This window comes from Harpia harpyja, chromosome 4 (assembly GCF_026419915.1).
Source record: "Harpia harpyja isolate bHarHar1 chromosome 4, bHarHar1 primary haplotype, whole genome shotgun sequence".
Classification (NCBI taxonomy): Eukaryota; Metazoa; Chordata; class Aves; order Accipitriformes; family Accipitridae; genus Harpia; species Harpia harpyja.
In genome coordinates, this window is record NC_068943.1 from 2,975,027 (window position 1) to 2,992,404 (window position 17,378).

Sequence of the window (17,378 nt, forward strand, 5' to 3'; positions counted from 1 at the left end):
CCTCCAATTTAAGTTCTGGACACAAAATGCATGAAAAATACATAACAAATAGGGATAATTTATTATTTATCAAAAATTCATTAGAATATTTACAAAGCTTAAGTCATAAAAAATCATGTGCACACAGTCTCTCTTTTTTAAGACTTTTTTTCTTTAAGGCTTTTTCTTTTTTCTTCCTTTCTTACTCTGTGATCTCTTTTTTCTGCCCTCAAACACAGGTTTGGCAGTCACCATGGCTACGTTTCCCAGTTCTTCATCCTCACCACTTGAGCTACTACACCCTTTCTTCTCTTTACAATCTGTTGCCTCCATTGCAGAGACATTTTTCCTCTTTCTGCTCTTGCCTAAATCTCTGCTTTCCGATTCCTCTACTGAGGAGTCACTAGAAGTTTCTGAAAGATGCAAATTTCCAATAAAACCACCTCCATATATATGTTCTTTTCTGAAATCTGAATGTTTTCTTCTCTTTCCACTTTGGACTTCCATTGCCACAGCTTGATGATTGGCACAGCCTGCAGTACCCTCCCCTTTCTTTTCCTCACGCTGTTTAAGTTCAATCTCCATAACAGCAGTGGCCTCCCGGATTTCATCAGCTTCTTCTTCTTTTTCCTTTCTCTTCAGACACGTCACAGCTCTGCGCAGTCTCTGACTTTTAATAGCTTGTTTTTCATGCTGTGCTAGTCTGAAGAATGAATCAATCCGAAGCTGAGTCTATCACAAATAAAACAGAGAAACACCTTTGGATGTTTTTGTGATGGGAATTCAGTTGTTATCTCAGCTATAACTATAAAGCATCCCAAATTAAAGCAGGACAAAGGACTAATGAAATTAATATGCATGCAAATAGATGTGAACAATAAAATGCATTATTATGCTAATACCTATACTTTATTATAAATTACACAAGAGCCTTCACAGAAACTAAATAATGAGACTCCAGTGAAATTTTATAAACATTGTGCTGCTGCTGATTAGACATGTGTTGCTATTTTCAACCCTAATACAGAGAATCTTTGTAGTGCTCTTAAGTATGTCCTTACAAACACATCCTTAGCTTCAAGCTGCTAAAACAACAGAATGTTTACTAAGCAAGTGTTGTAAGTTCACATTACAGTTGCATATACTAGTGCAACAAAATGCAGTCAGTTGACTCAAGTTCATTTTAACACATGCTGCTACAGCATCGAGATTTCAGAGTAGAACTAGAAGTAGTCACACACAAGGGGTCTGTGTTACTCAACCACAGCTAGGCTTGCTGTATAGGCAAAGCTAGTCCTCTGTATTCTCCCTAAAATTGTCTAAGAGAGGCAGACACTTCCAAAGGATGTTCCTGTCAGCCTGAAAGCATATGAATTTAACTACAGGTTTTGGTACCTTTCACTCCTTTGAGTGATAGAGAGAACCTAGAACACTGGTTTAGACTCTGTATCTATCTTGCTTACGGCAAAAGGAGAAAAGAATGTGACCTTAGGTGATCAGTTTTACAACTGACTTTCACAGTATCACAGCATGCACCACTATTCACTTTTAAGTTTTATTAAAGTTGACAGAACACTTATTTGGAAATTAGAGTAATGTTATTAATGGGCACTTGCTCACAGGTTCAGTCTGCACTCCTCCTCAAAGGATATGTATGGTACCAAATGGTCAGTCTCACTTGACCAAAACCTCAAGGGCATTTTTATAAATCATTTTAGAGACAGCACGCTGCCTTTTAAAAGTACTGAAGGTGCTTGAGGTTCCTGTAGTTTCAGCTACATCCAGAACAAACAGCAACCCTGACTTGTGATAGGTGCTTGATAGGTAACAAAATTTGAAACCAACAATTGAATTACGTACAGTGCCTCACAGCACACCCACATCATACAGAAATGAAGTCTAGAGAAGTAAGTTTAATGAGTTTTAAAAATATATATATTGAGAAAAAAAAATGGCCAAATGCCAGTTTCTGAGAAATGTATTTTAGATTAAAGCTTTGCTGTTCATTTTAAAATGCTTCTCTTACAATTCTGCAGTTACCCTTAAACTATACATAGTTTTATTCTTTACCTGCTGCAAGTTCAGCTGTTTCACCACAGGCAGAAGGATTTCATCTATCTTTGTCCTTGTCCAGCCAAAGTGATCCTGACAGAATGTGCAGAAAGTTAAGGAACTGTATAAGGCTATTACTAGTATTTTGTAAACACATAAAATGAAAATTCCTCAAATAAACAATGTCTGGAGGAAAGTTACTCCAAAGCTTTTTCTACTACAAAACCAGAGAAAATACTCTAAGTTATTACAGCTGACTTACGTGGATGGTTCCAGTATTATGCTACGTACCTTCATCATGCTGTTACATCTCTATTAGTTACAGAACTTTTTCTCCAATATCAACATTTCCAAAAGCATGCCTCTGAAGACGGAACTCATTTTGGCTATATGGTACTGCCATAAGACAAAATACCTATAAGTAAACCTTATTTTTACACTTGCACACACTGGAAGTTTAATTTACTGTTTGAAACGCTATTAGCTCTGCACGCTTTGCCATCTACTTTTCAACAATTCACTGCAGTTCAAGCTGCAACGGATGGAAGAAATAGCCATTATTGCAAGAAATGCAGTGAATAACTAGGGATAAAGCGCAGACTGAATCACTATTTCTAACTAGGTTTTGAAACTTATTTGTGAAAGATGCGAAACATAATCAGGACTGTGCAAACAATCCCGCTCTAAGTCTAGAAATAGGCACAGCACAGTTACAGAAACGTAACATCACAACAAACTAGTCAGTCCAGCTACGAGACTCTCTTTGCATGCAAAGCAAAGCATCCCACTCTCTCAGGAGGGCAGAGCAGCCCTGAGTGCCACACATGCATGGCTGCATTCCCTTCCATTCCAGAGCTGGTATCATTGTAGGAGAGTGCATGCAGATGGGGCAGGGGGCCCCTCACACCAATGACATGTTAAGAATTTGACACTCCATTACTGACTCACTAGTGGGCCTTATGAACTTTAATCGGCATACTTTTAGCTATTAAGTTCTGCCATATAGTAAAAGGATATTCTCTGATCTGCTCTACATCAGGCTTCCCCCAGGTGAATGAACCCCTTGTCTCATCCACCACAGGCTTCAAGTATGCTTCTGCCACTGCTGGATTTGGGAAACCTGAAGAAAGCTGTAGCTCCCGCAGTTTCTTTTTGACTTTCGTATCATGTGGATTAGGTCTCAGTTTCTTATTCTTCTGAGCCTCATTCCACCACTCACTGAAAAACAGAGGAAAGTATTAATTTGCCTCCATAAAATACAATTTGGAATATCAAGAGCCACCATGCTAATTTCAGTAGCCTTAGTCTCCCTACTTCAGTTACTATGTGAGATAAGGTAGGAAATTTCCAAATTAAAAAATGGCCAAAGGGACATATAATCTGAAAGTAGAAAAGACAAAACATACACAGTAAATGCAGCCATTGTAAGCCACAGTAGCCAACATCACCTGGATTCCCCATAAGCTGCTGAACAGAAGGCCCTGAATTCAGCCTCACTTGGGGAGGATGTTCCACACATAATGATCATTTTTGGAGGTTTTTTGGTATGCAAGAAAAAAAAAAAAAAAGAAAAAAAGACTTCTAACTATCCTCGCCATTGCCAATACATTGCCTCTTCAAATCTTGTTCTTCCCCACAGCCTACCTGTCTGTCTCTTTCCAGGTCATCCATTCCTCACTCAAGTCTCTTTTCTCTACGAGCAAGCTACAGCACCTTCTCACAAACTCAGAGAGAATAAACCTCCAGTCCACTATGGATCCAACTCTGCAATGAACTCAGAGGCAGTTGCACAGTTCTACAGCTGTTCTATTGTCTTCATTAGTCTTGCTGTAATTGCTGTATAAACATGTCACCTTATTTACCTGCCTTCCAAATAGTGATATAATAATGGAGTCATATATTCTACAGTTAACTTAGTCTCCTTAATGATGGTCAGTGATGGTCATATGTTTTGTTGTATGCTTAAGCAGCAGAAAAGTATATTCACTAATATTCATATTACTGAGAGACAAAAAAGCAAAAGACGACGAAGCATACGCAAATTTTAAGAGAGGTTCCAAGCCATGCCCAGGAAATTCATTTAAAATCTCCATCGCTGTTACAAAGCCAACATTTGGGATGCCCTCGGTGTAGTCACTTCCAAGCAAGTACGCCAAATTAATTAGCTTGCTTCGATCCAACCCTGTAAAAGAAAGTGAGTAAACCAAATAAAACCAGGGGATTCAGCATCTGTCCTCATACAAATTAAAAAATAACGTATTATCAGAAAGGCAAAACCCAAAAGGAACACAAAGGTATTAACTCTGTAAAATTACATTTACTTCAACACCAGAACTTGCTAAATTATATTCTGGAGCAGTGTCAATATGCTACTACTAGCTCAAGCACCAGCAATTGTGCTAACTTGGCAAATACATCTTGCCAAAATTAAAATGTTACAATGTAAAGATCACAGGGAAATTCTGGGTTCCTAAGAGCTAAGAGATACTATTTTACATATATTTCTCCAGTTTTCATCTAAAGCTGACCTGAATTTAATAACCCCCCGAATCACAAATAAAAACATTAAGTTTGAATTCTAGTCCATAATATCAATGCCTCTGCTTCTTAAAAGAGTACCCAAACTGGAAGCCTTTTGCTCTGTGCTAGTGCAGTTACTAAGCAGACCAAAAGACCCTGCGAAACAGGCAGAACGAAGGAAGAACTCAGCTGACCACTTCTACTTGATATGCTGTAAGATGTGAGGCAACCAGACTGATTTTCACTTACTAGCTTCAGGAGTTTAGATTTAAAAAAAAAAAAAAAAAAAAATCAGTGGAGAAAAGGAGGGATGTGTGTCTAAGCACACAAAGCAAGACCATCGGCATGCTACTCAGGATAACCAACAACTGTCAAGAAATAAGACTTGTGCAATGCGTGGAAAAGGAGTAGAAGTACAAGACTGCAGAGGAATGTGACATGAAGACCAATGGTGACTATTTTTCCCCAATAAATAAATAAATAAATAAAAGCCCTGGTTTATTACATTAATAACAGCTAAAAAAATCACACACATGCTTTTACAGCAATCCTTTCCAAGTAAGCTACAGTAGCATACCTAAGTAGGGGGAAAAATATTTCACCCAATTTTCTGGGACAAGAATCCAAAGACATATTTTTCACCACAGAAAAATGTTCTGAAATTTTACATGCTGAAGACATTAAAATATTATTTCAAAGTGTATAGCCTCTCTCAACTTTGAAAATGTCAAAACTGATTTTAAGAGTTCTGCTTAAACAAAGCATAAGAAAAAGTTAAAATTGGCTCATATTTTCCTTAATACACTACGTGACACTGAAGTTTAGTAGTTCAACATAAGTAGCAACAATTTGATTAGACTGGTACAAGAGCAATCTGAAAGAAGAAAAAAAGCTGTCGGTATTAACTAAATGAAAAACCTTTTACAGACCATATACATATGCCAGATCCTTTTCTAATACATTACATGTCAGTATGTCCCAAATTAACTTTCATTTCCAGAAGACTATAAATCTGATGTGATCAGAATATAATTTTCCCACCATGACAGAAAAGTCATGCTGACATTTACCCAGAAACTGGTACCACAATTCATACCTCCAGCCTTGATGATCATCACACTAATTCAGTGTATTAAATGCAGGTGTCTGCAAATTCAGGGGGGTCATCCAGCAGTAAAAACCGCAACCCAAATGAATGTCTTTAGAAACTCTCCAAAGAACAGGCATTGCAATAATAGACACACAAAATTCTGTAGAAAATACAACTTCAAAGAGATACATGGCAGCGCTGTCTTATTAAAGACTGTGTTTAACAAATCAATACCTGAGGCTTACCTAGCTGGTTTTGAAAATCAACATACTGATAATATTCCACATATTTGTTTTGACTGAAGAAATTTTTGTAAACATGCCGTGCGCCAAATAACCAAACATCACTATCATCAGTGATTGTCCCAGAGGTCTGATCAGTAAGGTCCAATATAGCACACTGTGCCTCTGCCTCCATCGGAGCTTCAATATATGGAATGCCAAACAGACGGAGAAGCTCCTGTAGGATGGAAAGAAAACAGTTAATATTTCATCTGAAGAATGAACTTCTATTATACTTCTGCTTGACTCAGAACTGCTAGATTCACACTTGGGAGGTATTTAACATTTCACAGCAAATCTTAATTTCCACTAAAAAGTGGCAAGCACAGTTAAGTCAAGGTGGAAATCCCACTTACCTCAGGCAGATAGTGCCATGTAAGTCAAGCACTACTTGATCACACTATTACCACACAGTTTGAGAATCTGCTATCTTAATTACACAATCATACTTAAGTATTGTGCTTTCCATAACACAAAGAAAAGTCCGTGCATTAGAATTATGTGGGCTCCATGAAAAAAAGATGCAGGTTAAGTAAAAAATTAAAATAAATTTAAAAAAAAAAAAAAAAAATCAGCCATCACCTTAGCTCACAAAATAGTATGAAAGCATATGAGAAACATTAATATCAAGCAGGAAACAGTGGGCAGACTAATCATCCTTTGGATGGTATTTTGATATACGTGTTTTTTGATGCATTTTACACAATTTCCTTTATTGAATACATTATTTAACCTCAGATAAATATCCCACACACACTAGGTTTACAGGCTTGTGTTAGTCACACAATTCTGGATTATGTCATCTCCAGAAATTATGCTTTCTATTTACTCTCCTGCTCACAAGCTGGATGTAATAATTACTGCAAAAGCTAAGGTGTAAAAATTATTAAATATGTATACATATATCTGCACAAACACACACTATTTTTTTCTCAGTGCAGCTGCCTTTTGTGCCCTGACAAAGTCAGGCTCAAGACTTCAAACTTTTACTGTAATAAAGAGAAAAAGCACAAGGTCAAAAGATTTACAGCTATAATGGTGTATCGACAATTATATGGCACGTAATATTACAAAAGCACAATCTACTGGCCTTTAAAAAAAAATCATCTAAAGAAACAAGTATGAGCAAATGTTTAACAAAGAAAACAAAAATTTCAATCATTTTAAGACCATCTAAATTACCCGTTTTATATGCAAAGAAAATAAAAGCATTTATATATTTCTCAGAATTAATTTGTTAGAATAAGTTTATTACATCATAGATACTATCAGTAGCCTAATATATTATGAATATGTTAACCCCAACACATTGTATTGCACATAGTCCTTGTATTAGACTGCATTAACCTTTAAACGCTAATACTGAAACAGAAGTTACAGGCTTATGCAGGTATTACTGGTGAGATTCTTTAAAAATCAGTTAACCAGGGCATAAACCTGGGTCACCATATGGATTTCTTGTAAACTTTTATCTTTTAATCCCTAGGGGAAATCACAATTTACCTAACACTCAGATTACACCAATTCCATACTGCTGAATGTAACTTCCTAATTTTTTTTTTTTATACAATTTGCACCTTCCACAGCAACAGGCAAAGATCAAACTGGCCCAACCTTAAAAAGTAGGTGCTTAAAAAACCCCGATGATTTATTCATGATTTTATTATTATTTTATAATGTTATACCAGTTATTTAACATTGCTGGAATTCAAGATTATCTCAATACTTTCAATATTTTAAATCAAGCAGACTGAAGAAAACAAGCTCCTAAGAGGAAAAAAAGGTGACCTATAATTAAGCAAAATTACTAACACCTTTTGAGAAAATGTTTGACTGGAGCAGAGAGGGGATCACGTCATGCTGTATCAAATCAAAATGATTCAACAAATGCTACCTGGCTTTCCAAGAACATCTGTCCTGTTACAGAAGCAGCAACACGTTCCTGCTGCTGTTTTTGAGCCTGAAGCACATTCTGCTCAGCAGAAAGGTCATTTTCTAATTCTTCTAGTTCCTCCTGAAAAATAAAACAAGATTTTCATTATTTCAACAATTCAGGTATACTTAGTTAAGTAAGCTCTAAGTCCCCAACTATAATTATTCTAATAGTATATGCTCCATTAATTCACACTTGGAAGTTGTCATAGCTTCTCTAATACAGTAAATTATAAGATCAGAGATGGGTCTATTCTTCAGAGTGCTAAAACCTAAAGTTTCCCTCTAATTTCAGAGACATTATGGTTAACCATCATCTTTAAAGAAAAATCAGTTCCCACAGAATTAGATACATATATGAGAAAGCAATGAAACACTAAGAAGCTGTGTAATAGTTTTCCTTAAGAACTACATGGGGACAGAGCAATTCATAGAATCATAGAATCATTTAGGTTGGAAAAGACCCTTAAGATCATCGAGTCCAACCATCAACCATGCCCACTAAACCATGTTCTGGACTGCCTTGTCTATGAACTTTTTGAATACCTCCAGGGATGCTGACTCAACCACTTCCCTGGGCAGCCTGTTCCAATGGCTGACAACCCTCTCAGTAAAGAAATTTTTCCTAATATCCAACCTAAACCTCCCCTGGTGCAACTCGAGGACATTTCCTCTCGTCCTATCTCCAGCCCCCTGACAGAAGAGACCAGCACCCACCTCACCACAAACCCCTTCAGGCAGTTGTAGAGAGCGATAAGGTCTCCCCTCAGCCTCCTCTTCTCCAGACTAAACAGCCCCAGTTCCCTCAGCTGCTCCTCATCAGACTTGTGCTCCAGGCCCCTCACCAGCTTGGTTGCCCTTCTCTGGACACGCTCCAGCACCTCCATGTCTGTCTTGTAGTGAGGGGCCCAAAACTGAACACAGGACTCGAGGTGCGGCCTCACCAGTGCCCAGTACAGGGGACGATCACTCCCTGCTCCTGCTGGCCGCACCATTTCTGATACAGGCCAGGATGCCGTTGGCCGCCTTGGCCACCTGGGCACACTGCTGGCTCACATCCAGCCGGCTGTCGACCAGCACCCCCAGGTCTTTCTCTGCCGGGCAGCTTTCCAGCCACTCTTCCCCAAGCCTGTAGCGTTACATGGGGTTGTTGTGACCCAAGTGCAGGACCTGGCACTCGGCCTCGTTGAACCTCATACAATTGGCCTCGGCCCATCAATCCAGCCTGTCCAGATCTCTCTGTAGAGCCTTCCTACCCTCCAGCAGATCAACACTCCCTCCCAACCTGGTGTCATCTGCAAACTTGCTGAGGGTGCACTCCATCCCCTCATCCAGATAGTTGATAAAGATATTAAACAGAACTGGCCCCAATACTGAGCCCTGGAGAACACCACTTGTGACCCACCAACAACTGGATTTAACTCTATTCACCACAATCCTCTGGGCTCGTCCATCCAGCCAGTTTTTTACCCAGCGAAGAGTACACTTTCATTATTAGCTCAAAACAAATAACAACAAGTTACCAAACTGACGTCTTGCCACTCATCCACTGCATCTTTACCATCATCTTCTCTTTCAACGTTCTGATCGTTTGCCAACTGCACTTCATCAGACTCCTTCAGCAAGTCCTGTGTGACAACCGCATGTCTGTCTGTCTCCACTTCTGGAAGTGCTGTTTCATCACCCAGTTTTTCATCATATTTAGTAGGAAACTCAGCCTCATTACTGATTTCAGTATCCACTTCAATAAAGCTTCCTATTAAAGGAAAACAAAGATTTCAACTTCCTGCTACTTGTTTAAAAAGAAGCATTTGTATGCATTTTTAACTTCAGCAGTTTTTTTTTTTCCTATATGCAGTAAATAGATATAAGCCTTGTGAAATTACAGAAACCAAGTGGTTGACCATTAACACACCAGTTAAGTTCAATGTATGCAACAGCATGCTTTCCTGACTCTCCGTATTGTATACTCAGGTTTCAATGATAAAACATAACACCAAGGGGAAATACATAGCTCAGATTTTCTTCCTACCTCCTACATACACAGGAATAGATGTATTTTAAAGCATTCCTTACTAGGAGAAAAGGTTCACTTTGACTGACTAGAAATACAATAAGGTCGTATTTTCTTATCTTTTTACACAATTAAAAAGCACATACCATCAGAATCACTGTCTTCAGACTGTGATATCCCTTCTCTTTCCTCCTCAGGACCTTTTGCTTCCAGAAAAGGTCTAATATCCTTTTGTACCTCAGATACATTCTCTTCTGTTTGCGAAATTACCTCCTCTATATTTTCAGAAATTTTCAAGTTTTCCTCCTTTTTAGAAAGGTCTGTTGTTTCAGCATGAATCAAATCCCCTATACTAGTTTGTACAGGGGAACAGCTTGGCTTCTGTGTGCATAAGTTCATATCCTTATCTCCCAAAGAATTTAAGTCCGTTTTGGAACCATTTTCTTCTTTCTCTACATACTCCATGCCTTTTCTCGTATTGTCAATACGAGAATAATTTTCAGCTTTGGATACACTGGTGTCCTTAAGCGTAACATGACTTTTTTCCAACTCCTGACTCTTTTGTTCAAATTCAGCATCTTGCATAATCACTTGGTTTGACAAATGAATTGTAGATGTAGGTATTTTTTTTCCCTCCTTAACTTCAAGAATCTGATCTTCCTCATCTGAGCTACTAAGCAGAAAATCCTTCACTTCTGATCTTTCTGGTAGCACTCCATCAGTTCTAACAGTAACAACTTCCTCCCTTCTATCATCGTCACTCAGAACCTGCTGAATTGCCTCTAGTGTTCTTGGAGACACACCGCCGCCTTCTGTTACAGACTGGTCCACATTCCATCGTCCTGTATCTTCATCCCCCAGTTCTTCTTCTGAGCTGCTTTCTACCATAGCTGCCTGGATAGCAAGCAAAGTCCGAGGAGAGGGCGGTGCTGTCACCACACTGTTATCTTTCTCTGTCTGCAACTTGTCAGAAGCAACTAGCTTTGCATTAGCAGGAGATTCATTGACTTTATTTGGTTTAATAAATTCAAGCATTTTTGATGAGGGTCCTGCAGTAGTTTCCACGTCTCTACTTGTAGATTTTTTTGCTTGAATACCTGAAAGAAAGGTTTTTGTTGATTTATGGTTTTTTAGTAAAAAACTGCTTTATACTAACATTCCATTTTACATAATGAACATCATTATATAAAGATTAATAAAACAGTTTTCTACACATTTACAGATCACAGTTAATTATGTGTAACAGTAATGCACATTTCATACAAAGTATTGGCTACATGCACCTGTGAGCAATGTTCAGTTTTTTCTTAAAACTGACAGCTGCAGATTGCACACACCAAACAAGAGGTTTTACAAAATTAAGACCTGACATACCCTTTATTAGGATATAGTGAGAAGTATCTTCAGAGACTACCCTACTAGATTCCACTTCTTTCACAAAACCACCTTCATTTTCATATTGCGTTTGGATTTCACCCGAGTGCTGCTGATTCAATTCTTTTTGTACATTTTCTATGCACCGATTGAGGTTGCTTTTCTTAAGCAAACCCCTAAGCTGGTACTGGGAAAAGTCACTGGACTCCTTAAAAAAAAGAAAAACAAAACAAACAACCAAGTCCATTTAAATAAAATGCCACTAGCTGCACCTTTTAAGCAAGTTCATTTACCATGCTCTGGAGAGCCTTTTAAGAGTTTCCTTTAAGCAGGTAACATTTGTCTTTTACTGACTGCTGCGCTCCCAAGCAACGGCAACACTAGCCTGGTAACATGCAACAATTCTAAAAGGTCGCATTAAGCAGTTCTGAATGCTGGCTAAACACAATGAGATCTCAATGATGTGACCAACAAAACTTAGCTGGCTAATACAGCTGGTCCCCATCTTAAAAACAATGCAATGATAACAGAATCCACATGTGGATGGTTTTAAGATGACAGTTCTTAGCTTACGCTTGGGCACAAGCTATCATTTGATCCGACATGTATTTGTCCTGGTTTTGGCGGGGACAGAGTTAATTTTCTTTCTAGTAGCTGGTACAGCGTTATGTCTTGGATTCGGTATGGAAGAATGTTGATAACATGCTGAGGTTTTCAGTTGTTGCTAAGTAGTGTTCATACTAAATCAAGGATTTTTCAGCTTCTGATGCCCAGCCAGCAAGAAGGCTGGAGGGGCACAAGAAGTTGGGAGGGGACACAGCCAGGGCAGGTGACCCAAACTGGCCAAAGGGGTATTCCATACCATGTGACGTCATGCCCAGTATATAAACTGGGGGGAGCTGGCCTGGCGGGGGATTGCTGCTCGGGAACTAACTGGGCATCTGTCAGCAAGTGGCAAGCAATTGCACTGTGCATCAGTTGTTTTGTACATTCCAATCCTTTTATTATTATTATTGCCATTTTATTATTGTTATTCTTATCGTTATTATTTTCTTCCTTTCTGTTCTATTAAACTGTTCTTATCTCAACCCACGAGTTCTACCTTTTTTTTTTCCCGATTCTCTCCCCCATCCCACTGGGTGTGGGGGAAGTGAGTGAGTGGCTGTGTGGTGCTTAGCTGCTGGCTGGGGTCAAACCACAACAATATTGTACTTTTAAAATCTAACTGTGCTCTGAAAAGCTGTCATAGAAGTGGCACTGCAGAATTCCCCAACCGTCTCTGAATGGCTTCAGTAACACATCTGCCAAAGCTACAAAAGCCTTTTCCCACCTGCCAGCTCCCCTAGCAACCTGAGAGTTTGGAATCGAAGCTGCGTTCATTCTGCCTGGTTTATCCACGCCAGTAGTATGTTCTTGCAATTGAAATCTTGGGCATAATGCTGATGAGGCATGAGATGGCATGATTTTTTCCATTCTTGCCAAACTGAATTAGTTCTGCTAATTTTAGTGGAAATCAAGAGATAGGACTCTGAATAGACACACAGGAAGGCACTGTTAAGAGTCACTATCTCATTGGGGTTTTTTTCCCCTCCAGCATAACATCTCTTATTAAATAGACCTGGGGGTTAAGATTTCCAGATGTGATACTCTCACATAGTCTTCATCTGCATTAATGGCAATAGCTCCATTCTGGTGGCTTGAAAACTATTTTAAGTATTACCTCTGGCATTGCTTCAAATAATGTTCTTTTTCGCTTTGTAAATTCTTTCATATCAGTCAAGATCTCATGTTTTATTTCTGGAGGCAGCTTGTTGAAATCTTCTGATTCAATATCTATAGAATGAGGATTTTCACATAACTCTTCCTATAAAAATGGAAAACAACATAAACACCTATTTTATATTACAGCACAGCAAGAACAATGAAGTATTGAGAGCATTATTCCAAACAACAACAAAAAACCGCCACAAAATCTTTGTTGCTACTTCCTATACTGTGAAGAAAACAGGTAAGAAAATAAAAAAGGTAACTACTACCTAATAAAATCAAGTACATAATTATTGAGGTACGCTATACAGAGAAATTTGAGTTTATTCTTTTTACAAAAAGATAGTTAGTATAAATCACAGAAGCAGGTCCTATAGCCTCAGCTAGTCTGATTTTGTCCTTCTAAAGAGGGTCTCCTTCTGAATGTGAACTACTTCAAAGATAAACAGTATTTCCAAGAGCTTTTTCTTCCCTTTTTTTTTTTTTTTTTAAACTTTGATGAAAGCAGACATAATTTTATTATTCATTATACCTTCTTCTTAGGTTATATATTTCTCTTCTCCTCATCCCACAGGATCAGCACATCAGAAGGGAATACAGAATTTATCTGTGAAAACTCAAGGACCGAAGTACTTCAACATCAATTCATATTTAGAAAAGCATGGGAATTTTGTTAAATATGCTGTCTTATATGTGCATAAACATGTGCACAAATGCATACATTTTACTTATATCTTTACAAAAAACAATTTCTTCTCCACATGTTCAGAGAAAGTAGTCAAAAAAAAAAAAAAAAAAAAAGAAAGCTACCATAAGAAATTCCTGTTCTGATGTATTCTCGTGGAGAAAATTACATTTGTATTTCCTCATTAGTAGGAATTCATAGAGTACTGAAAATTAACTTGTTTGCTTGATAAGTAATGCTACAGTAAGACCTATACCTCCAAGCACTTTTTTTTTTTTAACCTTTTTGGTTGTCTTTTAAGTATAGCACATGAACGAGAGGATTGTTTGCAGCCACAGGGCAATTAGGATGCACTTACCTGCAACATCTTTTTTTGGCTCATTCTTGCTTCCCATTCTTTTTCATCTTCCTCCTCCGAGCTAAAAATCACAAAGAGAAAAAAAGATGTATATATTTACCTAGGAAAATAAAGTTCCTATTTTAAGCAAAAGGACATTAGTCATCCCTTCACTAGCAAGTACAAAAATTCACACACAATATCAAACTACACATATATATATGCATATACATACATACACATGTACATATACATATAAATGCATATACAAGTCAAAAAGATCTGAACAGAAAACAAGAAGGCAGACTTAAGTCAGTTAAAACTAGATTGAGACAACTTGCTGCTTAAATCATTACCCAATTCTTATTTGGTCATCACAAAGTATATAAAAGCATATATAAGATGTGCAAAGAGTAGTCTAACCAATAGCTCCACATTCCCACTTAGTATTATTTAAGAAGATGTCACAAGTTTGACAAGTACATACAAAGCCTACTTCTGCTGAACACACCCACACTACTGAATGAGGGGATGCAAACCAGAATCAAGCTGCCATACACCAGCTACCCAAGCTTCAACAATCAGTTCCCTGTAGTCGTAGACATGGCCACAGAGATTGAAGTGGCACTTTCATCCTTAAACATGAACACAGTGTGGAAATTTAGTCTGTGGGCTGAAAGCTTCTTCTGTTACTTTCCCATAAATAACTAGAAAGCTTCTGTATCCGGAGCTATAAACCAAGAAACTCTCCAAAAAGAAACTGGAATAAAATAGAAATTAAAGAAATATACTTTACATATTATGGACTCTCATGGGTCAAAGGCCTTTCAGCAGTGTCAAAGAATGTGTGTCATACCTTTATCTGAGTTTATTATAGCCATTTAAGCTATTTTTCTTAATTCTACCTACCTGTTCTTCTCTTCATCCTCTAAAGAAGGCAATACATACATATCATCAATTTCTTCTCTTCGAACTTGTGTAATACTGGGCAAAGCTTCATTGCTTAAGGAAAGAAAAAAAAAAACAACAACCTAGTGATGAAGAGCTACATAAAAACTTACCTGCCCTTATAAACAAGGGGAAAATAATTTTTATTCTTGCCTTTTGCCTGTAAGAGCAGTTTTGATAACTTGTCTCTTCAAAAATGTTTTCAAGAGTTTCTCTGTAGTTTTCCTGGAATCACTGATGGCAACTTCCTTTCTTTGCCTTCGCTTAGCCTGTGAAAATAAGATTAACACCATCAGAATTCTGCTGGATGCTGAAGATACATATCCAGTGAATTAATGTTATAATTCTGTATGCTGAGTCTACAAGCAACTCCTAACTCATCCTACATCAATGGGGACACAGCCTTCAGATCCTCTAAATCCCTCTATGTCGGTTTCCTCTGTGGGACTCAGGAATAGTTTTCAGCTTCTGGCTACAAATACTTGCAAGAGGTCTGGTCAGGCCCATTCTGGAGCAAGACCCAGGATTATGCCATTGTCTACCTCTCTGCATTCTGGTTTCTACGCAAATCAAACCCAAATATATCAAAAGGGAACTGCTGCATGCTCCAACAGCTAACTAAGACTGGGATTGCAAAGAACACATGCACAGCAGTGCACGTCAAGCCCTCCAACCTCATGGCTCAGAAGCATAAGCAGAATAAGAGGGAAATTGAAAATGGCTACTTAGTATCAGCAAATGTACATCCTATTTTGCATTGCAATGACTCGGCAAAGATACTTACCAACGTTTGTCTCTTCAGCAGCGGTGCCTCTCCATCAAAAACAAAGACAGGCCGAATTCGAAAAAACAGTAACTTGCAGAGTCGATGAAACAGAGTGAGAAGGTGAGCATTCTGTATGGAATTACCACCATGATCTCTGGCTCCCTTTATTGCTTGGTTCAACCAAATACTGATATCTTAAAGAATGGCTAAGAGGAAAAAATGTGCTATCTTACACATATACCATATTAATAGTTTCTAAGAAGTGCACATATTTGACTGAGTGGCTTTTGCCCACTGTTTCAGGCTTGGCTTATCAAAGCCAAGGTTATTCAAATGCTTGTGAACTTCAGAGAATAAATTCTTGCCCCTATCTCCCTGGACAAAAAGCAGAGTTAAAACAACTGTGCAGCACATAACACCTTCCCAGTTATTTTTACAAATAAATGAAGGGTAACTTCTTTCCACATCTTTCCAGCATTTAACCAAGTATATATGATAGGGAAGTGGATGCAAAAGTATTTAAACTTTTTCATCTTATAGTTCTACTGAGAGCAGCACATTTATTTACAAAGCACAAAAACCTACAGCCCAACACCTGTGTAAGGAACCTATTAAAAGTCTCTTTTTTAAAAGATAAAAAAAAAATAAAAAGCTTAGTATTCCACATATTAGAAAGCATAAAATCTACTTATCAAAATGTTGTCATGATTTAAAATATAAAAACAAAATAAAAAGCTGATCATGTAGAAGTAAGATAAACAGTTAAAACAACCTCCCTCACAAATCTGGTTCCTCAGCTTTACTTTTAAAGGATACCAACAGCAAGAATTTTTCCTTCCAGCGTTTCTGGGTTTATAGGTCTCCCAGCGCATTCAAGCAGTTTCCAAAGTCCTTGAACTCCCATCGTCCTTTCTCAGCTACTCCGAGCAAGAACCTATGAGGAACAAAAGGCGGAATAACCCAAAGATTACACGACCCGCGAAGGCGTTATTACCGCAAACAGAAATCAGGGGGCTGGGGAAGGGAGGGGGGGCCCGCCAGCCGCTCGGGCCGGATCCGGACGATTCCCTCAGCTTTGGGTACGTGACAAACCTTTAAAAAAAACCCGGCCAAGCGCAGCGGTACAGCTCTCGGGCAGCCTCCGCTCCCCTCTCTGCGAGGACCGCCACGGCTCCCACACAACCGCCCCTCACGCCGGGGCACCCGCCGAGGCGCTCCGCGGGGCGGCGGCGGCGACCGGCCCGAGGGAGGGCACGGCAGGGCAGGGGAGAGGAAGGCAGGGGAAGGGAAGGGAAGGGAAGGAAGGCCGCCAAGCCGCGGCGGAGCTCGCCTGCGGCGGGGCAGGGGGCCCGGCCGCCTCAGGCCGACCAGCCCCGCTGCCGCTCCGCCGCCTCCCCGCCTGCGCCTCCCTCGCCCTGCCCCGCTGCCCGCCGGGAAGCGCCGTTCGCGGGGCGGAGCCGGGCGCCATGTTGGGCGCGGGTGCCGGCCCGGCCGGCAGGCGCTTCCCCGCGGCGCTGCGGCCCGATCGCCCCTCAGGCGGCCCGGCATCGTCCCCCGGGGTGCTAGCTGCCACGGCGCTGGGGTTCCCACCGCCCTTTCCGATGGACCCCCGCGGCCTGAGCCCCCTCTCCCC

The 17,378-nt window shown here is 39.5% G+C and overlaps 1 protein-coding gene across 2 annotated transcripts in view; it reads right to left on the reverse strand.

Annotated features, from left to right (window-relative positions):
• Positions 1 to 42: 42 nt before the first annotated feature.
• Positions 43 to 17,378, reverse strand: part of ERCC5 (ERCC excision repair 5, endonuclease) — a 103,845-nt gene continuing 86,509 nt past the window's right edge. The window contains exons 2-16 of one of the 2 annotated variants that reach the window (XM_052785675.1): positions 16,562 to 16,679; positions 15,764 to 15,939; positions 15,133 to 15,248; positions 14,941 to 15,033; positions 14,053 to 14,113; positions 12,963 to 13,106; positions 11,243 to 11,450; positions 10,015 to 10,965; positions 9,378 to 9,610; positions 7,817 to 7,936; positions 5,887 to 6,100; positions 4,069 to 4,213; positions 3,047 to 3,249; positions 2,050 to 2,132; positions 43 to 711 (exon numbers count right to left, since the gene is read on the reverse strand). In XM_052785675.1, the coding sequence (XP_052641635.1) occupies positions 154 to 711; positions 2,050 to 2,132; positions 3,047 to 3,249; positions 4,069 to 4,213; positions 5,887 to 6,100; positions 7,817 to 7,936; positions 9,378 to 9,610; positions 10,015 to 10,965; positions 11,243 to 11,450; positions 12,963 to 13,106; positions 14,053 to 14,113; positions 14,941 to 15,033; positions 15,133 to 15,248; positions 15,764 to 15,939; positions 16,562 to 16,649 (3,393 nt within the window). In that variant the 5' untranslated portion in view covers positions 16,650 to 16,679 and the 3' untranslated portion in view covers positions 43 to 153. Of the gene's footprint in view, positions 712 to 2,049; positions 2,133 to 3,046; positions 3,250 to 4,068; positions 4,214 to 5,886; positions 6,101 to 7,816; positions 7,937 to 9,377; positions 9,611 to 10,014; positions 10,966 to 11,242; positions 11,451 to 12,962; positions 13,107 to 14,052; positions 14,114 to 14,591; positions 14,792 to 14,940; positions 15,034 to 15,132; positions 15,249 to 15,763; positions 15,940 to 16,561; positions 16,680 to 17,378 lie in introns of those variants that run through there. The other variant, XM_052785676.1, reaches the window with a different exon arrangement.